This window comes from Mus pahari, chromosome 17 (assembly GCF_900095145.1).
Source record: "Mus pahari chromosome 17, PAHARI_EIJ_v1.1, whole genome shotgun sequence".
Lineage (NCBI taxonomy): Eukaryota > Metazoa > Chordata > Mammalia > Rodentia > Muridae > Mus > Mus pahari.
In genome coordinates, this window is record NC_034606.1 from 18,051,703 (window position 1) to 18,063,406 (window position 11,704).

Consider the following 11,704-nt stretch of genomic DNA (forward strand, 5'->3'; position numbering starts at 1 on the left):
TGTGTGTGTGTGTGTGTGTGTGTGTGTGTGTGTGTGTGTAATGTCTGGCTGTGGATTCCTGAATTTGTTCCCATTCAGCTGCAGAGGAAGCTTCTCTGATGATGACTGAATAAGTTTTGCAAAGAAATAGGGTAACATGCCATAGGTAATTAATATGAAATGCTAACAGTTATGCTTGTACAAACCTGAAGACTAGAGCTTGGGAAACTAAGGCAAGATGGTAAGTTCTGAGAAGGTCAAGATGGTCTACACAATGAGAAAATATTGCAAAAAAAAAAAAGCTTTAAAAAATGCTTCAGAGATATTTAAATAACTTTCAAGGACACAGAAGGGAAGAAAGAAATTAGTGACAATAGATTGGAGATAAAGAAATTAAATGGCTTGCCTAAGCCTAAACATATAAGTAGCTACAATACAAGACCAAAAAATAAGATATATAAACATAAACGTATGCATAAATGGCCAAAAGAAACTCACTTCAGACACAATGATTTAAACATGCTGGTAGTAAAAGTGGGGGAAGCTAGAGAGACAGCGCAGCTCATAAAGTGCTTGCCTTGTAAATGTGACACTATGCATTTGATCCTCAAAACCCACATAAAAAGGTGGGGTACAAACCTAATGCTTAGCTGTGATCCCTAGGATCCCTATATTAGAAACACAGAGACAGATGGAGTCTTGAGGCCTTCTAGACAAGCCAGACTAGCCTCGTTTTCTTGCCCAGTTCCAGGCCGGTGAAATATGCTGTCTCAGAAAAAAAGTGGGAGCTGGGCGTGGTGGCGCATGCCTTTAATCCCAGCATTTGAGAGGCAGAGGCAGGCGGATTTCTGAGTTCAAGACCAGTCTGGTCTACAGAGTGAGTTCCAGGACAGCCAGGGCTATACAGAGAAACCCTCTCTCGAAAAACCAAAAAAAGAAAAAGAAAAGAAAAGAAGTGGGGTCTGTGAGATTGGGGGGGGGGGGAGGTAAAGGCACTGCTGCCAACCCTGGCACCCTGAGTTCAGCCCCCCAAATCCACGTGGTACAGACATAGAACTTAATGCAAGTTGTCCTCTGATCTCTATACTGCTCATAGACATACACACACCCTCAATAAATAAATGAGTATAATTTTAATTTTTTAAAAAGGCAGATAGTGTCTGCGGAGGAATTTCTGAGGTTTCCCTCTGGCCTAAACACACATAACACATACACAAACACACACAGACACACACACACACCTGAACTCATGCACACATACCTGGGCACTTGTGTACACACATAAGCACGCAACAACATTCATACAATGCAATACACACACAACTGTACACTCGTGTACACACCCACTATACTACGTAAATACAGGATATATACAAGATTGACATTTGTGGAATATATTATTATTGAGAGGGAAGTTGTAGCTAAATGCCTGGGTTAGAAAATCAGATGTCTCAAATCAGTAATCTAAAAATCCCTTTCAAAACCAGAGAGAGAGAGAGAGAGAGAGAGAGAGAGAGAGAGGAGAGATAAAACATACTGATGAATAATAAATAACAGGAGTACCGAGTATCACCCAATGACGGTTGGCCACAGTAGTCCTGTTATATTTTCCATGCCCCTAGAAGACAGTTTACTATTGCAGACACTGATTTCATTACCAGTACTCAATTATAGAAAGTCAAGGCTTTTTTTTTTAAGTGCTCTATTTGCTGGAAATATTTAGATTTAATTACAGGTATGGGGAAGAGAAGAGAGGAAGGAAGAAGTGGGGATTGGGAGTGAGCCCTGAGAACCTTCCAACCAACTTCAGGGACCCTGCCGATGAGCGACGCCTGCCTGGGGACAGGAATCACTGAAAGACTGAGTGAAAAAAGCGAAACAAAACAAAATAACAACAACAACAACAACAACAAACAAGTCTGACTGGTTTTGCAGAGCAGTTCTCATCAGTAGGAAAGCACAACACAGAGAGTACCGGCATTATGGTCCTACTTGCTTCCCCTTCCTTGTCTAAGATGTCACTAAAACACCTTTCAAACCAATAAAATCAAAGAACAGAAAACACTGAAGATGGACCAAACTATGCCTTTCAAACATCACTGCATGTTACTTTACTATAAGAACTTTCTTTAACATGTTTCCTATTATTTATTATTTTGTCAGGGTTTCCTATTTTCTTATCTGTGCAGATCATGCTGTAGGGAAAAAGGCATAAATATACTTTTTCTGGCTTTTTACATTTTTATTTCAGTTTGTGAAACCGTTGTGCCAGGGAAATGTTAGTGATCCCCAAAAAACAGACAGGAGCCAATCTGATGCAACTTACAACAGGGTCTTTATTTTATTTGAGCTAGCTCAGGCCCCCCCACCCCAACACACCACCATCACACAGGACAGATTTGGTGGTGGGGAAGCCCCAAGTGTCTATTGGGGCAAAGCTTTATAGTAAGCAGCAAGCAGGGAGTATAAGCATCTAATTGGAAAGCTGCTATGGCCTTTAACATGATTGGCTGGTGCTGAGAGTCACATCATAAACATAACTTCTGCTCCCCTCTACAGTGGTGCTCAAGAAGCAGGGAGTGGGCTTGTAACCTAGGGGTACAAGTTTGTTGGGGGGATAAACTGGAGACACTAGTCTTGTTGGGGATTAGACTAGATACTGGAGCTAGGCTCAGGTTTTGTTGGAGGGGCAATTTGGAATGCTATGCACCTGAGTTTAAACTTAGGTCAGGTTCTCTAAAATGGAGTATGAACTTAAAAGATTTGGCATCTCAAGATGAAGAAAAAAGAGCAACAGTCTATAATCTTCATCTGTTTCCTTGCAGAGGATGTGTTTTTATGCTATGGTTATGCATCAATCAAACCATTAGCTGAGCCAGTTCTTCAGGGCGTCACAGTAACAGAACAGAGGAGGATGTAGCAACTCCATCTTCCAACACTACTTGCTCATGAGAAGTATCAGAAGCCTCTTGTAAATATCTCTTGTAAATATGAGAAACAGTTAATAACTTCTAACCCTTTCTCCTTAAGAGAATAGTGCAGAGCCATTAAAACTCATGAGCTAAGTTTAAGATATGAAAAACAGAGAACAAAGTCAGGAGATACTGTGTAGACCAGAATTTGGTCACTTTACAAAATAGCTCAAATAGTTAGTTTTAGAGGAAGAAACGGAATGCAACTGAAGGGCAAAAAGCTTGGCTCGCAGTCGGGCTGGATACAGCCCATCTGTAACAGAAGGCTTGGTGACAGGCAGTTAGTTCCATGATGGCAAGTCTGATGTGGGATTTATGAGTTCCTTACATCCCAGAGGTTCACGAAGTTGACAAGCAGTGAGACAAACTAAAAACAACAACAACAACAACAACAACAAAACCTCCCATTGAAGTCCTGCAGCAGTGACCCACCTTCTTCAGTGCTACCATCTAAAGGTTCCAGAATCTTCCATAGCCGCACCACCAGCTAGAGACTTAAGTATTCAAATACCCGAGCTTATGGGGACATTTCATATTCAAACCTCAACGCCAACCACAGGAAAAGGCTTTTGCTGCACTCTGCTTGGTATCAACTTAACCCACGCTCCTCCCTTTTTGTCCCCTGCGCACCACCATGGGAGATTCTGCTTTGAAGAGGTAGGTGAAGGGTAAAGTAAGAACCATTAAAAAGAAAATGATATTCACTTCCATGAGACTCAGTATGTGGCCATTTTCTATAAGTTTGTTAAAATAATAATTTTTAAAATGACCTTCGACCTTTCTCTCCCAGTATGTTGATTTATGACTTACTGACTAGTATTAAAACAAATTGAGCCTGCATTGAGAAAATATCAAAGATTCCAAGACTGAACTTATTTTGTGTAATATTCTGTAATTAATACCTCATATTGGTGTAACTCAATTATAATTACTAGACTTTGTAATAATATTCTACTGGATTAATAAAGCACATTTATTTTTCTTGCCTCCAGGAGTTCAAGTTTTCCTGCTGCTTAAAAATATACACAGAACCATGAGAGAAAAAGTTGTCTTCAACCTTCTGCTCTCTATAAATAAATAAGGGTGTTAGAAAATCCTTTTAAAGCTGTAATCTGAGATAATTTTCAATCTCGAAGGTCATTTAAGTAACAGCACTAATATTTGCCTACCTAGAGTAATTTCTAAAGGATTCATTAATCTCTAAAATGCCTTGATGGTTTAAAGTGATACTTCACATACAATGTGAAATTTTTGATCTGTTTTAGTTATCACGTAATTAAATTTCAAATGGCAATGTGTTTTCATCAAGGCAAACATTTTTCTTATTGCAGCTGCTTCATTTTTAACAGGAAAAACTAAAAATGGCTGCTACTTCTGAACCTTTCACTCTTCTCTGCGAGCCCCTCCCCCATACCTTTATACAGTAAAAGTAAAGGTTCTGTAGTGAGACTCCAAGCAGAAGTACCATCCAAGCCATAGTGAAAACCTGACTTTGGCTCAGTTTAGTCAAGTGGGCAGTAATCTCACATGACTTTGTTCAAATAAACTTTCTGATCTACTTTTACAGCCATGAGACAAGAGTTGTTTGAGAACTAATCCTAGAAGTCTAGGTTTGGAAGTTATTTCCATTACTGCAAGCAACATAAGCTTTCCCTTTTTGTTCTGCCAGCTTAGTTCATGGCTTCTCTTGGCGGTGACCTCATGGCTTAATTTGGGCTGCTGTAATGTAAATTCCACTAGAAACAACGAATCGGGAAACACAGGTGTTCATTGCCAAGCCGTGTCAACTTCTTTTATCAGTCTTCTCAACAGTCCTAGTAACACTTGACACATATGTATCTTTAGTTAAATCCATCTCTTTTCCAGTACATTACTGCTTAGAGTAAAATTAGAATTTGAAAACTATATTAAAAAAAAAGGGGGGGGGCTGGAGAGGTGACTCAGCGATTGAGAGCACTGACTGGCAGTTACCAACACCCACATGGCAGCTCATGACATCTCACAACTTGTACAGTCTGTAACTCCATATTGGACGCCCTCACACAGACATACATGCAGGGAAAACATCAATGCACACAGAATTAAAAAGTAATAATCTTTAAAAACTATAAAAAGAGAAAAGAGAAGAGGTATTAGGTAGAAAGTCATCCTCTACTGCATCTACTATATTATCCTTGGTTTTGTGGGAGATGGTACACAATCACTAACAATAATAAAGGAGAACTCTGTTACCCGCCTCAGGTCAAGGCCATTTCTACAAGACTGTTAAGCAAGAGAAGCAAATGTAGCCCTGGGTGGTGGGGCATACCTCCAGTCCCAGCGTTCAGAAGGCAGAAGCATGCAGGTCTCTGTGAACTCAGGGTCAGCCCGGCCTACTAGCAGGTTTCAGGCCAATCATGGTGAGAACGAGGTCCTGTTTCAAAAAAAGAAAGGAAAGATAACAAAGGCTAGAGGCTTTGGTTATATCCGTGTTTTGGTCTGTTCTGGGTTCCTTATCTGTGGTGAGTACATGTGTGTTGTGTCTCTCCAGGGAAAAATTTGTCACAAAATGGGAGTTAACATCTTATATCCATTGTTCTACTTGTTATGGGTGACATGGGTAAGATTGTAATGTGAAATTAGGAAATCACCTTTATATTTAATCTTAATAATACCTTCAGACAGGTAGGAAATTCCACAGTCAGGTAGCCCACATGGATTCTATACTACAGAATGAAATATATCTGCATATTTCTATCTCTCTATACAGTGAAGAGCTTAACAGGACCTTACTACGTTACAGTTTACTTAACTTGTTTTAAATGCAATTTATTTAACTAAATTGTTTATTTAGATAGAATTTCAGGCATAATTTAGGAGAAAAGTAATATTCTTTGAGTTAATGCCATGTTGAGAAAAATTTATAAATATTTAAATATGAATACAAGGGAGATAATATTACAATAGATACGTTACATGTACCCTTTGTTGTCCATGAAATTAAATAAAATTATACCAACATTCATGAGTGAAACAAAATAACCTTTATGAACTGAACTTAATATTTACCTATTTAATTCCATTTAGACCATGAATTTTTCATGAAATAGTCCTATCCGGGTATTAGTCACACCTTCCAAGAATAAATCATTCTCATGTCACCTTGGCTTCATCAAACTTTCATGAAGAAAAAACCTCCAAGACCATAACGTCACATTATAAATTATATTTGACCCAGACACAATATTGACTATTAAGAGTATTTTAAAAGTAAAGAAAAATAAACCAATTTTCCACCCGCCTCAGCTGAATGGAAATATCTGGCACAGAAAGGGCCCAGTCCTGGAATCCCAGTCAAAGCCAGTGGATAGCAATGATAAGGCTTCATTGTTTATACCACTATTAGATCATGTTTTTCAAAGACTATTGTAGTTTTAAAATGACATCACAATATTTCTTCAAGAATTAGTTTTTATTTTTTAAATTATCAAACTTATATCCTAATACTTCATTGAATAATGGCATTCTTGAGCTTCTGTCCTGGCTGTAACCAAATATTGACTTGCCATTAATACTAGGTCATTTGGCATCTGTGCAAAAATATTTTTGGTAGACCGCTTAATGAAAATATTATATTGGATAAACAGTAGTGTTTTCCTTCCAAAGTTGGGTCAGGAACGCTAAGAGCATAGCAATGACTTGGAGAAATTTTCATAATAAATGTGCCTTTCTGTCTGAATACTACCTACCTGGTAGTCACTTAGGAGGTAGCTGGACGTTGAAAGCAAAAGTCCCATCTTACACAGAGGCATTGAGAAGAGACCTCCACAGAAGTCTTACGCCAGTGTTAGCTGCTTTGTTTTACTGGTGTTGCCAGTTCCCTACTGTGATTAATTTATGACTTAAAATTTATCATGGGCCTGTATATATCAGAAAAAAACACAGTCTATGTAGAGTTAATTACTATGCATATTTCAGTTGCCACCTGGGAGAGTCTAAGAACTTCAAGCTGCTGTAGAATTTCTCCAGCAAAACTTGCTCTAAGCCAGAAATGGCTATCTTAAGCAAGCACCCTAAGGCTTTTCCTACATACCCAGGGACAATGTTTTGTTTTTTGTTTTTTTGTTTTAAGTCAATAGAAAATGATTCCAAACTTGATGATCACTGTTATAAGGCTCTCTTGTACTTGGTAAGGAAAGTAAGTGTGCAAATTGGCAGTCAAACATAGAACTTGAAAAAGACTATGCTGTAGTTCAAATTAAAATTAAAAACAATAACAACAACAAAACACCCTAGAATATGATTCAAATTCTTAGTGGCGTCCCATATCTTTTTAGAACTAAAAAGTGACTAGAAGTTAGATCTAGGTGGAAAGAAAGTCTGTTTTTTTTTTTTTTTTTTTAAAGCTTTTAATGGTTTGACAAGGTTGGGATGATATTTCTTTGTCATGAGAGTCCATTCAGGACAGAGAGTGTGCATACAGGGATAAAGGATGGATTAAAGTAGAAAATACTGAGCAATTATGCTTCAGGACTATGAAACCAGCCCTTCTACAGCATCTCATGATTTCAAACCCCTAATTTTATTTTCCGTTAAATGAAAGCAGCCATCTCATGGTAGTACTGGGTTTCAGGTCACGACTGATTTTATACAGTACCTCAGTTCAATTCCATAAACCTATAAATTGAAATAAAGGGCCAAATGCAAGCAATACATTTCAATCACATTATAAGTCATTAAAACAAAAAAAGGTTCCTTCAATCTTTGGCCAAATTGGCCAAGACTAGATCTGGGACAGATTCCAGACAGAGACAAAAATGTAAACTCCATACTCTCCAGTCTTTGATTCCTTTACCTTAAAATGGATACCCTACACGGTTAATCAAATTTGAAAACTCCTTATTCATTGTCTTTATTTAACTAAATTGATTAAGTAACTTCGAAAGTATTTAAATTAGGTGTGTGTGTGTGTGTGTGTGTGTGTGTGTGTGTGTGTTTTCCTATTTTTAACCCGGTATGTATTTTTCCTACGTCAGAAACTACGGACAGAAAAAACGTCTATGAAATTGAGATCAAGCCTCCAACTCGACAGACTTTCGGAAAATGAAACTCTTGGGAATTCTTTTAAAACACTGAGTCACTCAGGTTTGGCTTTAGGATGAGGAGATACAAATAATGGCTCTGTAACTGGCCCGGCATAACTTGAAGATACTCTTTCCTGTCCCTCAATTGAAACAACTGACCCTAAGAAATGGCAATTTCATGCTGGAAGAAGGAAAAGATGCAGAGCCTGACACCAAGGGGGAATTTAATTTGTCTTCTGGGAAAGAGATTTCCCAGTCTTAATGTCTTCCCTAGAACACCTTCCAGGATAGGACCAAAGTCCAAAAAACGACAGACAGTGCCACATATTAACCAAGGTTGGTTAGAAGTCAGCATTCCTCAACCTGCGGGTCCTGAGCCCTTGAAGTTCAAAAGACGCTTTCATGGGGGTCGCCTAATACCATCAGAAAACGCAGATGTTGGCATTATGATTCATAGCAGTAACAAAGTTACAGTTATGAAGTAGCAATGAAATTGATTTTATGATTGGCACTCACCACACTTGAGGAACTATAGTAAAAGGCTATATTAAAGCATATTAGGAAGGTTGAGAACCACTGAGTTAGATATTCATGTCCCTGACTACCTATGTACAATTTAATTTCACTTCAGGACCTCAGAGATTGACTGTCATAATGACTGGCACCTCCATTTGGCCACACTAAGCAAATCCTTTTTTACTATTATTTTGGTTGTTTGTTTTGTTTAGTTTATTTGTTTTCCAAGACAAGATGTCAATGTGTAGCTCTGGCTGTTTTGGAACTCACTAAGTAGATCAGGCTTTCCTAGAACTCACAGAAATCTTCCTGCCTCTGCCTCTTGGGATTAAAGAGGTGTGCGCCACCACAACCAGCAAATTTGGCTATTTCAACTGGTTTCTCCAGGATGAGTTAAGAGACTGTGCTGTCAAGTTGGGTAATACCTTTTTACCATAGAGTCAGTTCATTCGTAAGGTGTTGTAAAATACCTGTGAACATCAAGCTGTCAGTGTGAGTTCCAGACGCTTAGGAACCAAGTGCCCTTAGCAAAGGTGCTTTGCTTCCTTGAAGACCAGCAGCCAGCAAACCCATCTCCAGTTATGGTCGTCCAACCTTGGTGCATTTTCTTCTCTTGGAAACTAAAAACATTCATGGGAATGATACATAGTAAATGGCAAGTTACAGAGTGCCTGGGTCAGTGGTATCGTCTTTGGTTATCTTCATATTACTAGTCTTTTAGAGACTTCCTAAGTATCAGGCAAAGAGCTACACAAAGCAAGAACTTTAGTCCAGCTCACGAGTACGCATGTGCCAACCTGAGCCAATTTGCATACTCTGCGGCTCCAGGGCACAGAAAGCTCCGCCCCCTAAAGCTCCGAGGTGGGAGTGGGCGTTCCTTTGCGACCCGCCGAATCCGAGAGGCGGGCCGTGGACGTAAGGGCGTGTACTTCCGGGTCGAAGGCGCTTCGTTCCGGGAACTACAAGTTTCTTGGAGTGCGGAAGTGAGGCTGGTGCCGCTGAGTCCGGTGGCTGAAGCCGGCATGAAGATCACCAGGCAGAAACATGCCAAGAAGCACCTCGGCTTTTTCCGCAACAATTTCGGAGTCCGCGAGCCCTACCAGATCCTTGTGGACGGCACTTTCTGCCAGGCGGCGCTGCGGGGTCGCATCCAGCTGCGGGACCAGCTGCCCCGCTACCTCATGGGAGAGACCCAGCTGTGCACCACGAGGTGGGCCTGCGGGGCGGGGTCGCGGGTGTGGCCCAGAGTTCTCCACCCTGCGAACCGAAAGTCGGTTACCTTGGGCTGCCACTGACCGAGAGGTCAGGCAGGTTGATATGGTACTGTGCCTTGTGAATATGCGGTTATTTCTGAGGAAACTCAGAACAGGTATTCTGTAACGTGTGGACCTGACTTGGACTTCTGGCTCCAATTAAAACCAGCGGTGTGGTCTCAGGCAGGAAACGGTGTAGTTGTGAAGCAGAGAGCATAACTTCTTCAAAGTTGATATAAGGTCACGTGAGGTATCATCATGTACATAGGACATTTCTCAACATCCCAAAGCTAACACCCTTTCTGGAGCGGTTGTTAACTTATAACCCAAAGGTTTTTCAAGCCTTCCAACTGCCAGTGAGGTTTTATCTTCAATTCCTAGGAAAAGAAGTTAAGGCTGGAGACTGAAAACTTTATCCCAAGCCATTTTTTAAGTGCCAACCACATGGCAAGCACTGCTCCAGACCCTGAGGATACCTTAGTGGGCAAGACGAAGGCCTAGCCTTAGCCTTCATGGACTGTAAAATCAACTCCTGATGGCTGTTTTCACTCCACATCTGTGCCTCCTCACTTCATGTGAGCACACCCAAGGTAGAACACCCAGGAGCAGGCGTGTGTGTGTGTGTGTGTGTGTGTGTGTGTGTGTGTGTGTGTGTGTGGGGTGGGGGGGGGGGGCAGGTGGTGGTTATTTTATAAGGTTTCATAGAATCGATGTTGGAGCCCCCTGAGGTTTGTTTAGAACTGAGGAGGAAATGCCTGCTTTCAATGATAGAAATAGTAATGTTATTGTTTGAGAGAATTTTTGAACAAATAAAGTTGGTTGATGCCTGAACCATATCTAATTATGGGACATGAAAATATATATTATACCTAATATTGTGGGACATGAAAATAGGGAAAAGGTAAACTGAAGCTAGACCATGAATTAGAATTTTAGTAGTTTTTGTAGAATATTTACTTAAGTAAATAAATTAAAATGAGTTCAACCACTACAGCTCATAAGTAGCCAATTAGGGTGTTCTTTAATAGGTTTGTACGAATCAAGCTGTGCCATGTGCTGTTAATGTTCTACTTTGCGGTAAACAGCCTTCCACATTTACAGTTTCTTAAGTAATGCTCTTTCTGAGTTACAGATAACCTCAAAATTTTAATCTCAGGCTGGAAAGGTGGCTCAGTGGTTGAGCATGCTTCCTGCCCTTCCAGAGGACCTGAGATGGGTTACTGGCATCACTGTCAGGGGTCTCACAACTGCTTGTAACTCCAGCTCCAGGGGATCCAACACCCTCTTCTGGCCTCTATGGCTACCCACATATACATACAAAACAATTTTTTTTGGAGTCCAGGTGATGGTTTCAAGACAAGGTTTCCCTGTGTAGCTGCCCTGGAACTCACTCTGTAGATCAGGATGGCCTTGAACTCAGAGATCTGACTGCTTCTGCCTTCTGAAATCTGAGATTAAAGGTGTGTGGCACCACCATCACCCAGCCCAACACATACAAACTTATAAATGTTTTATCGACCCATAGTCTGAAATTTTTGATCCCTTTAGCCTTAGGAGCTTCCTGTACAGCTTTTAACAGCCTATGCCCCTGAATTCGTTGCTTCTGAATGCAAGTAGTTTGTTTCCTCCCACGTGCTATACTAACAGTCCAGTTCTGTGATGCAAGTGGGCGGGAAGTACTACATGTACACATCATAGTTCCCCAAGGACTCCCTTGAGGAGTCACTCATGGGAGGTTACACCTGTGATACAAATCTGCAAGGCTGAGTCAGGAGGAGTAACATGAGTTTGAAGTAGGCCTGGCAGGAACCTGTCACAAGGAGGAAGAGAAGAAAGGACAGCAGCCACTTAACTTTGGGAATCTTTGTTTCTTTGTGGGTTTGGGGTTTGGGGTGTTTTTTTTTTTTTTTTGGTTTTTTTT

At 40.4% G+C, this 11,704-nt stretch overlaps 1 protein-coding gene across 1 annotated transcript in view; it reads left to right on the plus strand.

Moving 5' to 3' along the window:
• Positions 1-9,516: 9,516 nt before the first annotated feature.
• Positions 9,517-11,704, plus strand: part of Utp23 (UTP23 small subunit processome component) — a 5,181-nt gene continuing 2,993 nt past the window's right edge. The window contains exon 1 of the mRNA XM_021217228.2: positions 9,517-9,740. Within this exon, the coding sequence (XP_021072887.1) occupies positions 9,553-9,740 (188 nt within the window). The 5' untranslated portion in view covers positions 9,517-9,552. The remainder of the gene's footprint in view (positions 9,741-11,704) is intronic.